A 15600-nucleotide genomic window follows, 5' to 3' on the forward strand; every position below is an offset into this window, starting at 1 on the left:
ATCCACTTGGACTTGAGTTTTGAGCATGGTGATAGATATGGATCTATTTGCATTCTCCTACATGTTGATATTCAGTTATGCCAGCACCATTTGTTGAATATGCTTTTTTCCCATCTTATATTTTTAGTTTCTTTGTCAAAGATCAGGTATGTGGATTGATATCCAGGTCTTTGATTCGATTCCATTGGTCCTCCTGTCTGGTTTTTTTTTTTTTATGTCAATACCAGATTGTTTTCATTACTGTAACTGTAGTAGAGTTTGAAGTCAGAGATTGTGATGCCTCCAGAATTTCCTTTGTTGTATAGATTTTTTTGGCTATTCTGGGTTTTTTGTTTTTCCATATGAAGTTGAGTACCATTCTTTCGAGGTCTGTAAAGAATTTTAAACGGCATTACAATGAATCTGTAGATTGCTTTTGGGAAAATTGCCATTTTTACTCTGTTAATTCTACCTACCCAAGATCATTGGAGATCTTTCCATTTTCTGGTGTCTTCTTCAATTCCTTGGGCACTCTTAGCCAAACCTAATGTTGCTCTTTCAGTTTCTTGTGTTTTCTTGCTCTATTGATCCAGCTTTGAGGGATGTTATATTTAGAGGCATTGGAGAGGAAATCAGAAAACCAAACACGATCTCTGTAATGTTGTACTTGTGGTAGGAGAACTAATCACGAGCCATGTGAGAGAACTGATCCAGACAAGAATCATTTTATCTAGAAGTGGAAGAGAGGGCGGGCCAAGGAAGAGAATGGGCAGAGCAGGATGGACCGAGCAGAGCAAGAATGGGCGGAGCAGAGAGAGAATGGGCGGAGCAGAGCGAGAATGGGCGGAGCAGGGCGAGGAGGAGCACGGGCGGAGCAGGTGCAGTTTGTAGTTCGAGCCTCAACAATGTGCTCAGTTGTGGGTCTCTCTTCAAATCAACCTTCGAGTTGAGGTTTCATTTCTGTAGATGCGGTTGGGCATGGGCTGGAATGTTCCTTATTAAACATTTATGTTCCATCAAGGGTGCTGTCAAATGACAAATGCTTGATGACTGTCAGCTGCAGGACTCCACGGGGTGTGTTCTTAGCTTCTGCCGTCTCCCTCTGAGTTTCCTGTGCCACAGAAGTCCCACCGGACACAGGGCTTCACACCCGGCAAGCATCAGTTCTGCAGGAAGTCATGGCGAGTCAGACGGAATGGATTTTGTAATGTGGAGCTATTTAGTTTACAATTCAAATAGATGAATATTATCGCAGGCTCTCCAGAACCCAGCAGCATGCCTCATTTTAAAGTTTGTTCTGGGGCTGCCCCTTGGGAGAAGCTGATTTCTTTGGGTGAATGGAAAGAACACTGGCGATGCATATTATTTGGTTATATTTATGCTTTATTTTAGACATTTAGTTGTCATCATAGCCCCCCAGTGGATAGGTTAGATAAATAATTTCCTAAATTGACATCTCCTCAGCGCTTATTATAGGAGCTGACAATAGCAATATGGTCTTACTGTAACAGATCCAAGTAACACAGGTACAGAAGAACCCATCCCTCCGATTTTTCCACCCTAAATCATGATTTTCAGAGATAATTGGTAACATGATTAGTATCTGTCTTTCTAGAAGTGTCTGTAGAACATGAACACACACACACACCCACTAGACGCACAGAGCAATAGACGCTATATTTTACTAAAACATAAAAGGATCTTGCTGTATTTATTATTTTTGTCACTTCAGCAAACACCTCACAATCAACCCCCACTCTTGTCACTAGAACAGTGTGCCACATTGGCCTCCCAGGAAGACCAGGCTTGGGGACCCCTGAACAACTGGCCACTTAGCCAGATCCCTGTGTTTTCCCTTTCCAGCATCCGAGATTTACTGAAGTTCAAGGAAGAGGTGACAAAGGAGCGTGACCAGCTCCTGTCAGAAGTGGTGAAGCTGCGTGAGAACCTAGCTCAGACCACTGAACAGCAGCAGGAAACCGAGCGCGCCAAGGAAGATGCAGAACAGACCATCAACCAGGTCTGCTCACTGCGAGCGCGTTCCGGAGGGCGGTCTGTCCTTCCTGCTTGGCTTCCCAGCTAGCTCCTCTCTCACGTGACCCTTCGCGTCCTTTGCGTCCTTTGCTCTGCTTTGTTTCCCTGGCTTTGTTTCTTGAGCCCATTTTTGTTCAGGTTCTATCTGAGAAGTCCCTTAGGCTCTGTTAAGGTTTAGGCTCAAACAGTTGTCCTTGCCCCAGACATGGAACAAGACATCCGTCTACCTTCTCTGTAATTCCCAAGATAAATCACAAGAGTAGACTCTTGTAAGAAAGTGACATTTTTGAGCATGAGATAAGGAAAGGACTTTTCACAGACTTTGAACATCAAGTTGTAACCAGCATGCTTAGCAATGCCCAGGATCAAGTAACACAATTTTGTATTTCCGGTAGGAGGCCCCTGCTAATGCATATATTTAGCATCTTTAGGGCTCCCCGCGCTCCTGCATTTGGTTGATTTTTATAATACCATCTGCGAATTTGCTGTGTACAGCCAGGGTGGACCTTCTGGTGTCAAAGTACTGAAAATCAACACAGAACATTCCCAAACCTCCGAACCCCGGGACCCAGCATGAGTGCTCCACAGAGACCTGTGCTGCCTAAACATGCTACAGCCCAGATCCTGCCAGGGTAGCCCGTGGCTGATGGAGACCCGCCATTGTAAGCGCTCACCTCTCTTTTTCCCTACCCTTTCCCACAGTTCCAACAAGAAATTCAGCACCGTCAGAATGAAGCATCCAGGGAGTCTCGGAAGAAGGAAAAGCTGGAGAAAGAGCTCAAGCAGATCCAGACGGACATGGACACCAGGCAGACAGAGATCAAGGCCTTGCAGCAGTACATGCAGAAGAGCAAGGAGGAGCTCCAGCGGCTGGAGCAGCAGCTCAAAGAGCAGAAGGTGGGCGGCTGCCTCTCCTCTCCCCTTCCTCTGTGCCCCACCCCTCCCCTCCTCTCCCTCTTTCTCTCTTCCTTGTGGTTTCCAGCCCAGGCTGACCTCATTCAGTGTGAGCTAAGGATGACCTTGAACTTCTGATCCTCCTGACTCTCAGCTAGGATTACTGGCAGGCACAATCATGGGTGGTTTGCTTGATGCTGGGGACAGAGCTCAGACCTTCCTGAATGCCAGGCAAATCCTCGGCCATCTGAACTACAGCCCATGCCCACATTTTTGTGATTTCCCTGCCAAGTAGGTGCAATTCAATAGCTACGACGGGAACATTCTGCTTATTGCTCTAACTGGGCTTTGAATGTTTCTTTTTTAAATTAAATCTTTTTATGTGCATGCGTGTTTTACTTGCATGTATGTCTGTATACCTTCCACATGTATGCCTGGTACAGTTACCGACAGCTGTGAGCTGTTGTGTGGGTGCTAGGAATCCAGCTTGAGTCCTTTGGAAGAACAGCCAGGGCTCTTCAGTCCTGAGTCATGGCCTTGCCAGCCCCAGTGATCCTTACAGAATATTTATTAACTATTTTCTTGCTCCCAACCCTCAAAGGTATTCAAAGATAGTCTCCCACTCCCTTCTTCTTCTTTTTTGAGTTCTGGGGGTTAAACATAGGATTTCACAGGTCCCAGCAGGCACTCTACCCCTGAACTATTTCCCACCCTTCAAACTCTTTTCATTTTTTTTTTTTTTTTGTTTGAGACAGGGTCTCCCCAGGCTGCCCGTTCTGATCTTGAGCTTGCCATCCTCCTCCCCTTGTTTCCCGAGTAGCGGAGATGAGAGGCTTTAATCACCATGCCCGGCTTTACATTAGTTTCTTTTAAACCTTTCATGGATGGATAATGTGCACATAGACAAGCATGTATGTCACAAGTATGCAGATTCATGTATTCCCAACATGTGATCAAGCCTTGTTCACTTGCAGTCTGCTTAGAAGACAGAGTGTGTTACTGATGCCCCAAAGCCCCCGGGCCTCTTCTCAGCTGTTTCTCCGTCTCTTAAATTCTAAGCAAGTAATACTTTCGTCTGAGAAACAAGCCACAGAGTGGGTACTTTCTTCTATCTCACTTTGCCGTATTCTGTTGGTTATGAAGTCACCATGTAGTTATGGTTCTGTGGTGTTCATAAACTATTAAACATACGAGAGTTTACATTTATTAATAATGTAAAATTCAACTTCTGTTTGTGCTAGTGCCATTTCAGGGGCTCAGTGTGGCTAGCAGGGACTGTACTGGCACAGTCAGACACCCTGACAGCACAGCTTTCACAGTGGCCCATGGACCATTCATTCTCAATGCCATAGAGTGACTGACAGCTTTCATTTTCAGTTGAAAAAGCCATTCTTTGTCTTTATACATTTCAAATATAGTCATGTTTCTAATGCTTCCCCTCTTGTGGTCATTTAAGATAATACAGACATTAATGGTTCTAATCTGTCTTTTCTCATCCCGCCCCTCCCAATTTAGGCTAGGCTGGCTTCAAACTTACAACCTTTTTGACCCAATCTTCCAAGTACCGAGATTACAGATTCGAACCACCCTCTTTTCTTGTTCACTAAAGAAACAATACATTTCGTTGAAGGGTCATTTCCTAAAATTATTTTTCTCTTGTGAAGTTTATTTCTAAAGGCTTGCCAAGACACATGCACTTTCTACTTAAAAAGTGGATATTAGAATATATTTCTTTGTCATTTGTGCCTTATTAATTTTATATAAAGCCAGAATTCAAATGGATAATACACAATGTGCTGTCTCCAGGAGGGGAAAAAAAATCACGAGGCTTCTTTGAACACGAACTTGAAAAAAATAAAAAGGCTTTGAAACCGTGGTAAAACAAGGGTTTTTGTATAATAGACTGGGATTCATATAAGACAAAATGTCATCTTTAGCATAGCTGGTTCCATTTTGTTTAGTCCCCATTGATAGAGAGTGGATGCCTCTTTCTAGCTTTTGTTTTCACATACAGGGAAGCTATATTTAAAGAAGGAGCCTCGTTGACCCTTTCTTCCTTTAGCTCAGTTGTTATCCTTCGCCTTCAGTGTCTCCCCAGTAGAAGCAGCTTCTTCAGATAGAATCCTTTGTTGTTCTAAAACCACGTCTGCACAGAACAGCCCATAGTCACTCCACTGCTGGGCCCCCAGGCTCGACTTAAGTTGGATTAGAGGGGAATTGTCTCTGAGTAGGTGTGGGGAAGTGGGTCTGCTGGGCGGGGGGAATGTTGGAGGCATGTTAATGCAGAATTTGCTTCTGAAGATGCAGCTTCAGAGCCCCAGAGCTGACACAACCCATTTGAATCTCTAGCTCATTTGCAATGATTATAGACATTGTTGCCTATGCAAAGCCTGCCAAACGGCAAACAGGCATTAAAATATTTATTCACCACCTGTGAACAAGACTTCCCAAAAGCTCCCAGGGAAAAAAAAATCATGCTCACTGTGTTATTCATTAGAAGGCATCGTTTCCTTGGCCATTTAACATTCATTATATTTAAGTGCGTTAGAGCTTTCACTGGGGCTAAAGACAATTTTCTGCAAGACGGAAAGGACCGCGGTGGGTACAGTCCAGGAGGTTGTGGGGCCTCCCGTGTGCATGCGCAGACACCGTCCTCAGATTAAAAGGCGTTTACCAGTCCCTGCACTCCCCACCTTTCAGATACTGAATGAGAGAGCTGCGAAGGAATTGGAGCAGTTTCAGATACGGAATTCGAAACTCCAGCAGGAGAACGAACAGCACACTTTGACTTGCGAGCAGCTGTCCCAGGAAAACCAGCAGAAGGCCCTGGAGCTCAAAGTAAACACCGTGCGCCACGTCTGGTCCTTAGCACTTCCATCCTCAGTACCTGTGAATGCGGGTCTGCCTTTGCTATTGGAGCCCCTGTAGTAGCTCTGCTAGCTAACCTTGACAGAGAGAGGCAGGTGCAAGCCCTCAGTGATCGCTTCAGGCCCAGAAGCGGGGACTCTGACGACTTCCTCTCTCACTTACAAAAACTGATCAGAAGCTTATGTAAATGCTTCCTCCAGCAAGCTCAGATGTTTATCTCTAATTAGCCCTGCAAGTAACCAGTTGCCCAGAGCTAGGATCCTTTGCTACCGGCACAATAGAGACCTCATAGTAGATTTCACTGCTTGTGTGGAGAAGGTAGAGGGAGAGCTGGGGCGTAGACCGGCTCTGTTGGGTATTCCAGAACTGCGGTGGAATCACGGCTTTTTTTTTAGTTCCATCCAATGCATATATCAAGTGGTTTTCCTGTTCTCCCTTCCCTCGTGAAAGAGCGCTTGCAAATGAGCTTTGGATCCTCTTTTGACACTAAGGTCTGTATCATATGCCGTTATGATTGACAGAGCTTTATGTGTTTTCATTTTAGTTCTGAAAAGAAAACCCATAGTCCGTATTTTTATTATATTTGGATACTGGCCATAAAATAAATGGTTTACAAAGAATAATGTGGACAGAGAGCCAGAATATTTTTTGTCTTACAGTTTCTTTTGAGAATCTGAAGAGGACACACACACACACACACACACACACACACACACACACACACCTGACTCCCTCACACCCCCCACTCACCCCCTATAGCCCTTACAACTCCCCTCCACCATGGAATTTGTTTTGAATGCATATGACGAAGAGGAGACTTTTCCAGGATTTTTCTGAGATTTAACTATGGAATCTGGATTAATGGCTGTATAATTAGGACACCGTACAACTGCTCAGCCGACCTGAACCTTTTAGGGTCTAAGGCTAAGAATACTTAGAAGAGTCTGTAGTGAGCTGACTTGAAGCTTGTTCTTTATGGCAATGTAGCAAGTTGGCACAGATGTGAGATGACCATTTAAGTCAGAGTGATGTATTAGCCCCTGGGGTGAAATTATGATAAAATATGATTACACTAATTCTGTCCTTTGGTAACATGAATGAGACATCGGTGAATATGGATGAATTGTACTAGATCCCTAAATTAACGGGATTATGTTTCTAGCAATAGCCCAGTGAGATAACATACATTGCTAATTTTCTCTCTCTCCCTTCTTTTTTAATATTTATTTATTTATTTATTATGTATACAATATCTGTCTGTGTGTATGCCTGCAGGCCAGAAGAGGGCACCAGATGGTTGTGAGCTACAATGTGGTTGCTGGGAATTGAACTCAGGACCTTTGGAAGAGCGGGCAGTGCTCTTAACCTCTGAGCCATCTCTCCAGCCCCTCTCTCTCCCTTCTTGAGTTAAGATGGTTACAGAAGAACCCTGAATTGTCTTTCTAGCTATTTTTCTAATTATTTAAAATGGCAAATTAAAAAAATTAAACTTAAAAATGGTTATATTTTGCCTGCATACATGTCTGCATACCACACGCACGCCTGGTTCCCACAGAGACCAGAAGAGGGCGTTAGATCCCCTGGGATTGGAGTTATCACTCAGGTGCTAGGAATCAAACCTGGGTCCTTTGGAAGAACACCAAATGCTATTAACCACGGAGCCATCTCTCCAGCTCTTGATGACAACATTACTTAAAAAGCAAATTTAATTTTAAACAAAAATGTTCAGAATACTGGAGACTTCCTTAGCTACAATTCTTTTCTGACACCTCTTGTCACTGTGTAGATTTTCTTACTCATGCTACCCTGAACACCTGTCTACACATCTGTCTGCACAGCTGCCTGTGCACTTGTCTGCACACCTATCTGCTAGCTGTCTGTGCACCTATCTGCACACCTGTCTGTATACCTGTCTGCACAGCTTTCTGCAACCTGTCTGTGCACTTGTCTGCACATCTATCTCCACAGCTGCCTGTGTACCTGTCTGCACATCTATCTTCACAGCTGTCTGCACACCTGCCTGTGCACCTGTCTACACAGCTTTCTGCACACCTGTCTGTACAGCTTTCTGCACAGCTGTCTGTGCACCTGTCTGCACACCTATCTGCACAGCTGTCTGCGCACCTGTCTGCACACCTAGAGACTAACACATTTTTAGGAAGGGCAATGCTTTCCAAGGGAAAAAAAGGACATGTAGCTGGGCTACTATGACCCTGTGGGTCCAAAATAATGTTTAAATATTTTATAGCGATCATAGGCTTCTCAGAGAGATCACTTTGTAAATGAAAACTGCCAATCAAACGCAGCATTTGTATGCAGAGCTCACATATTTGTATGCATGTAACTCAGTGTTCTTACTTGAGCTTATAATTAGGTGGCAATTTAAAGCATCAGATTTTTTATCAACCTTTTCATTATTTTTAGTTTACGCACCACATATTTTATTCCAAACAGAGGCCTTCAATTTCTTTCAGAACTGAACAATGTGTGTATTTTGATTTGGTTCTGTGGACCGACTCTACACTGATGTAGAAAGATCCTCTCTTTATAGGCTCCGAGTTCACCATCCTCTCATCACTTGCTCTTTATCTGCTCAGCATCCTGGCTAACTCCCTCTCACTAATACAGGCCAAAGAGGAGGAAGTCCATCAGATGCGCCTTGACATCGGGAAGCTTAACAAAATCAGAGAACAGATCCATAAGAAACTGCACCTGATTGAAGACCAGAAGGCAGAAGTGGAACAGCACAAGGAAACCCTGAAGAATCAGATCATGGGGCTCGAGAGAGGTAAGCATCTGGGTCACATTTGTAAGCGTTTCACTGGTGACTGATACCAACGCACGAGCCAGGACTCTGTGCCATCAGACTAAACCATGCAAGGGACATCAGTGACCTTCAAACTGTAACAGCCAACTGGAGGCGCTACCATTTCAAATCCTTTCAACTCCCTTTATTTAGCGAATTCTCCCATAGGTTCTGTTGGCACCATGTGAATCTAACCTAAAATAGTGTTCAATATTTGCCATAGAAATAAATGACATCTAAACTCTTCATCTGCCCACAGACAATGAGGAATATGTTGAAATGAATGTCCTTGACTAAGATGATTTCGGGTTGTTTTTCGGAAGTACCTAGCACAGAGTAAGAGCTTACTAAATGTCATGTGTTATTTTCTGAACAACAATATAATTAAAAATGTGGGATACTGGTGTGGTATGGCAAAAATAGCTCTGGACCTAGAGAAAGAGACTCCGGTATGAATTCTGACTGTGTGGCACAGGGACATGTGTGTTTTCTTGATTTCTTTTCAGGATGCTGTGTGACATAAATTGCTGAAAGATAGGCATAAAAGCACACGTTTCCTCTCTGCGCGTTAGGCAAAATCTAGACCTCTAGATTATACACCCTTGTTACGTAGGCCTTTAGGAAGTCCAACTGCTTTTCCTTCTAAGACGGTGGGAGGGGATTTCTCATTGAGTTGTGGTTGCAGGACTGGCGCAGCAAATTCCCCATGCATGGAGTCTGTAAACTGGTACGGACCACGTGCAAACACTGGGTATGCTGAGGGCCTTTGCCTTCAGGATACTCGCTGAAGTTTACAACCTCAAGTCTTCCATGGCCCAGGTGAAGAATAATGGAACTGGTAGAGCATGTGACTGGCCAGATGAGACCGAAATAGTTCCATGTTTTAATTACAATAATTTTGCTTGCCATAATTGTAAGTAAGCTTTGAGATAATTCTTTCTCTGACTATAATACAGACACACATACATACACACATATATTTATATATGTATATATATATATTCAGTTGTTATTTATTGTTTATAGGTGTTTTACTTGAATGTCTGTGTGCCATGCGGGTGCCTGGTACCCTCAAAGGTCTGAAGAGAATATTGGATCCCCTGGACTGGAGTTAGAGATGGTTGTGAGCTTCCATGTGGGTACTAGGAATTGAAACCTAGATCCTTTGGGAGAGCAGCAAGTACTCTTAGCCACCAAGCTTTCTCTCTAATTCTTGACAGATATTTTTAATCCATTGAGCATTGAATCAAATTCTTCCTTTGTTAAGTCACATTTATGAAAGCCAGCACGTTCTTTTCTTTGGCTATTTCTTCTCTTTATTTATTTTTATTTTATCTTTATTATTATGTATCCAGTATTCTGTCTGCATGTATACCTGCACATCAGAAGAGGGCACCAGATCTCATTATAGATGGTTGTGAGCTGCCAGGTGGTTGTTGGGAATTGAACTCAGGACCTCTGGAAGAACAGACACAATGCTCTTAACCTCTAGCCTCTCTTTGGTTGTTTTGTATTTACTGCTGATAAAATCTTTTCTTAGGGACTTGTTTGTTATAACATCTTGTCATATTGCCCAGGCTAGTCTTGAACTTCTGAGCTGAAGCAGCTCTCCAACTCTCAGCCTCCCAAATAGTTACATGTGTGGACCAGCGGGACCAGTTTCTTTTGATGTACCTAATCAAAGAGCGGTGTTAGCCATAATGGTTAGGAGCATGGGCCCTCTCTAGGTTAGGATTTCCTACAGTAATAGCCAAGAAATTATTTGAAAATCTGCCAGAATTAATATGAGATTTCAATAAGGTGGCACACTATAAAATACATGTAGCTACCAGTAGCATTTTGTACAGAGTTCTAGCTAATTTGCCAGAATTCTCTGCCCCAGTAGTAGCTGAAGTAATAAAACAGCTATGAACAAAGTTACCACCATGTCTATAAGACCTATATATAAAAAGCTACAGAATTCCACTGTGGGGCATAAAGGGAGACTTGAAAAATGGAGGGATGTAACAAGTTCTAGGTAGTTACATATCATATTTCTACCTACAGATGTAACGGAAAAGATCTAAAAAGCACAAAGGCCTTTGGCAACCAGCAGGTTCAGGCTTTTAATCTCACCCTTGCTGACCCTAGTCCCGTGGCTGAGAGTTTAATCTCTTTCAGCTCCCCTTTCCATCTCTTTCGTGGGACCAGAAAGAGCCACAGCCTTGAGCTAGAATGAAGGTCACCTGTCACTCAACTCAGAGCTACGGCTCAGCTACTCAATTCAGCTACAGCTCAACAAATAAGACCGTGTTGTTTGTTAAATTCAGCTACAGCTCAACAAATAAGACCGTGTTGCTTGTTAAAATCACTTTGGCTTTTCATGTCCTCCCTTGATGGACTCTGCATTCATTGCTGTTTTCCTACCTGACATTTTAGAGGTGGAGTCTTCAAAGAAGCAGGCAGAACTGGATAAGAAGGCAATGGATGAGCTTCTGAGAGAGAGGGACATACTAAATAAGGTGAGTTAGCTCAACGCGGGTGAATAAATGCCTTTCTTCTACCCTGTAGTATCTGCCCACAACAAGCTGTGTGGGGCAAGGAAGCTCTGGAGCAAACAAGAATGGATTAGGATGAATAACACTGCCTAATTTCCCTCTGAACAGCTGCTTACATTTTACCATTGTCTGGCCTGGAATTGAAGCTACATTATCACCGCTGAGCACAAAAGGACTCCGGAGAATTAGCATACAAGCCAGCAGGGATTTCAGGGTGTTTTGTGAATTCTGTTCTCGTTGCTGGTGTGTTACTTGGCATTCTAAGTAGTTGATCAAATTTCCTTCATTTAGTATCTATAATCTGCAACCTGGCTAATCCCTAAATTACAGGTGTGAGTGCTAATTAAACTATGCCTTTGAGGTGTTAGGCTAGGAAAGACTGCTTGGCCATGTAAGTCTAGCCTTTCTTCCGTCTGTCTTTGCGGGATTCTCCAAGTTTACATCTAGTGAGATATTCTATTGGGCTCCGTCCCTCTGTCTTTCCGTGTCATGCTGGGACTGAGCCCAGGGTCTCACACACATGTAGGGCTTGGTTTGGGTTTCTCACTCTTGTTTCTTCAGCTCTCTTGAGTTCATGGTGGTCCAAAGTGAAGGATGGTTGGGGAAGCTTTTGCTCCCCTTAAAAGCAGGTCTCTCTCTTTCTGTTACCTCCTTCCAGAGGGTTCCCACCTGTGACACACTCTAAGGACTTCCTCCTGGAAAGGAGAAGTCATAGGCAAGGTATGGAGCGGCTGGGCTACTTCCAGATAGCAGGATGGATTCAGCTCACCGAGGTAGGAATGCCTCTCGGGGGAAAAAAAGAACAAGTTTTAATGGAACAGCCTACATTTTTCCTTGAAGCAGGCTAGAGAATAACCAGGAATGGCAGATTAGATATTCCTATGGAAAACACTAAGAAAGAAAATTATTGAAGTCTCTCCCCCCATAAATCTACAAACTGTCCTTTATTCTGAAAACTTCCATCTAGTAAAATATCTATTGGATTTACTCACCTACCTCTCTCTTTTCTTGTGATGCTGGGGATGGAACTCAGGCTCTCACACATGTCAGGCAAATGCTCCACCACTAAGCTACGCCTCCAGCCCTGGATTTTAAATTTATTTTTATCATCCGAACATTTAATCCCTCATCTTGTAAACAGCTGGTAGGTTTCTGCTACACTAGGACATGCAGCACAGGGGTTATTTTCCATTTTTTTTGTTTGGTTTGCTTCATTGGGTCCTTCAGGGCGGGCTATGTAGTTCAATTTTTTTCCCACGCCATTGCCTGCATGAGACTCAGTAGGCACGCAATCAACTTTATTGATTAATAAATTATTTCCTCACTGATTTGAAATGCCTACTTTCATTGAAAGAAAGAGTGACATTGTTTTGACAGGCGGCACAATGCATCGAGTGGCATCTACTGTTTCTTACAGCTGTGTGTGGAAGCGGCATTTAGAAAATAAATGCTTAGCCCGGTCGGTGCCCGCAACCCAGACTCACCTGTGTGTGTTCTACGTCACCACGCAGCTATTGTTTCATAGGTATTTTACATGCTTAGAGTCCAATGGCTACTCAGACCCAGCAGTACCTTGGGCTCCTTAGGGATTTGAGAAGAAACTGTAAAGTATCCCACGGAAGCCTTGGATCCAGCCGGTCCTCAGGAAGTACTCGGAACCTTGTTGGTGTTCTCAGAATGGAAGCCTCCTTTTCCCATCACAAGCTTTCTTGCTGATGTTTTGATTCACTTCTGTTTTCTGGTTCACAAAGAAGGAAAGTGGCTGTTACTGAGCACTCCCAGGTGTACGTTGTCAACCTAGCTGCCAAATTATGAAGGTTCACTGCTAGGGAGTGGAGCTTAGAAGCAAAGAGGCTGCCTGGTGTGCATGAGGCCCTGGGTCGATTCTCAGCACCATGATGCAAACTCACACACATGCCTGCACACAAATGAAGCCCTCTCTACGCCCCCCCCCAATGGCTCACCAGATCCATTACTTTGTGGCTGGTGGGGTGAGTCCTCTTGGGAAGCATGACTATCAGGGTACAGAGTCGTTTGCTGCTTCTTCCTGAGGAAGTTGGACAGCCAGCCCCAAGTATTCCTGATCTCACCAATGCCCTAGGGCAGTTAGAAACGGTAGGCGTGGGAGATGGCTCATCTGGCAAGGGTGTTTGCTGCCCAGTCTCATGGACTGAGTTCAATCCCTGGAGCTCTCATGGCGAAAGGAAAAAACCGACTCCTTGTCGCCCCCCGACCCACACGTGTGTGCCACACAAAACAAAGAATTGTCCCAGACTCACCGCACTCGTCCTGGGACATGGACATCCACATTAAAAAAGTGTAAAATCTAGGGTTTTTTTTTTTTTTTTGTTAGCAAGTATTAATGATACTTAATAATGGTTTTCGTATATTTTTAAAGTATTTCAATCATATCCATTGTTAGACTCCCAGTGTAATCTCTTTTCCCTTCTGCTGTCACGTCTTTTGTATTGCTATGAGGAGACACCATGACCACAGCAGCTCTTATAAAGAAAACACTTCAGGGGGCTTGCTTACAGTTCAGAGGTTCTGTTCAGGAGCATGACAGAATGCACATAGCCCAGTGCCCTACGTCTTGCAGGCAACAGGAAGTTTACTGACAATCCTACCAAGGAAAGCTTGAGAAAAAGAAACCTCAAGGCCCACTCCCACAGTGACACACTTCCTCCAATAAGGCCATACCCACTCCAACAAGGCTATATCTCTTAAAAGTGCCTCTCCCTTTGGGGGGCATTTTCTTTCAGACTACCACAGTGACTCAGTGAGTTTTATTAGGATTGCTAACAGGTCCACAGGGAGGGGTTGTTTACAGAAGCCTAGGCATTTTACAGGGAGCTGTATCATTGAAGAATACCTTTTTAAAAAAACGTTGTGGTAAAATACACTTAACAAAATTTACCACTAGGAACATTTCATACCCTTATAATGTACCACCTTAACCGTCATTAGCTGATTCTAGAACACTCTGTGTTCACCGTGGTTGGAAATGGCACCTGTTCTGCAGTCATAACTCATTACTACCCTGCCACTCCCACTCCTAGAGATTTGAAATGTGCTTTCTGTCCCTGGGTTTGATGATTCTGGCCGCCTGTGGACAGGGAAACACATACTACCTGACTTTCGTATCTGGCCTCTTTATTCAGGGTGTCTTTCAAGTTCTGCCAATACTGCAGCACATGTCAGGCTTCATTCACCGTTAGGGTTGAGTAATATTCCACTCCCATGTGTCTGGCGCCCATCACTTGGTGGACGCTGTGTTTTCATATTTAGACTTTCGTGAATATGGCTACTATGAAACTTTCGCTTTTTTTAAAAACAAAGTTTTATTTTACTATTAACTTGCATGTAAACACTACAGATTTTATTTGTGATATGTTTTGTGCATCTCTTTATTGCCTTATGATCAAATCAGGGTGATCAATGTACGTATCACTTTAATGTTGACATTGATCTCTTTTGTAACAAGAACTTCATAGTACTCTCTGTGCACTTCTGTTTCTTTTAGTAGTGATCTAAGAGTCACTTTTTGATCATTTGTTATTTATAGGTATTTGTAGTTTTTCTATTATCTAGATAGATATCTATCTAGATATCATCTAGATTTGATTTTATAAGTGGATTTAACTTTTCCATGCTCTGGGGACCTCCCGGCCAGCATTCTATTTAGCTGCATTCCTAGTCCCTGCCTTTTTATTTTATTTTTTTTCTCCACGCCACGAGAGGGCGTGGAATGGCAGGCACACTTGGGACACAGGCAGCCGGGCTGCTCTGTGACAGAATCGAACTCGGGACAGACGGCCCACGCTGCTCTGTGATCAGACTCGGAATTCGAACTCCGGACCTTGGGATTCGCAAGCTCTGTGCTTAACACTCTGAGCCACTGCTCAGCTTGCTTTGCCTTTTTATTTTGAGATAAGGTCTTATGTACTTTGCTAACCTCCTGGAGCTCACTGACCTTGAACTCACAATCTTCCTGCCTCTGTCTCCTGTCAAGAGTGCTGGGATTACAGGTCTGTGACCCAATACTGGGCTCAACTTTGCGTACTTACTGGGTAGTTGCATTCTACCTTGTAGTCAAAACCTCTTTTAGGTGGTTAAGTCTGGTTGTTCAGGCTTTAGGACATAAAAGCCAGTGCTGGAATGAAGGTGTGGAAGTCCTGGCTCTGCCACTTCCCTGTGGTGTGATCTCACCCTTACCCTCCAACCTCTAGTTCCCACTGCCCTGTGGTGTGATCTCACCCTTACCCTCCAACCTCTAGTTCCCACTGCCCTGTGGTGTGATCCCACCCTTACCCTCCAACCTCTAGTTCCCACTGCCCTGTGGTGTGATCCCACCCTTACCCTCCAACCTCTAGTTCCCACTGCTCTGTGGTGTGATCCCACCCTTACCCTCCAGCCTCTAGTTCCCACTGCTCTGTGGTGTGAACTCACCCTTACCTTCCAGCCTCTAGTTCCCACTGCTCT

At 43.9% G+C, this 15600-nt stretch overlaps 1 protein-coding gene across 1 annotated transcript in view; it reads left to right on the forward strand.

Annotated features, from left to right (window-relative positions):
* Cfap58 (cilia and flagella associated protein 58) overlaps positions 1-15600 on the forward strand; it is a 104356-nt gene that overhangs the window by 12773 nt on the left and 75983 nt on the right. The window contains exons 4-8 of the mRNA XM_042054474.1: positions 1843-1999; positions 2716-2910; positions 5608-5745; positions 8404-8563; positions 11000-11082. Coding sequence (XP_041910408.1) covers positions 1843-1999; positions 2716-2910; positions 5608-5745; positions 8404-8563; positions 11000-11082 — 733 coding nt within the window. The remainder of the gene's footprint in view (positions 1-1842; positions 2000-2715; positions 2911-5607; positions 5746-8403; positions 8564-10999; positions 11083-15600) is intronic.

This window comes from Arvicola amphibius, chromosome 1, assembly GCF_903992535.2.
Source record: "Arvicola amphibius chromosome 1, mArvAmp1.2, whole genome shotgun sequence".
In the NCBI taxonomy this organism is placed as follows: Eukaryota; Metazoa; Chordata; class Mammalia; order Rodentia; family Cricetidae; genus Arvicola; species Arvicola amphibius.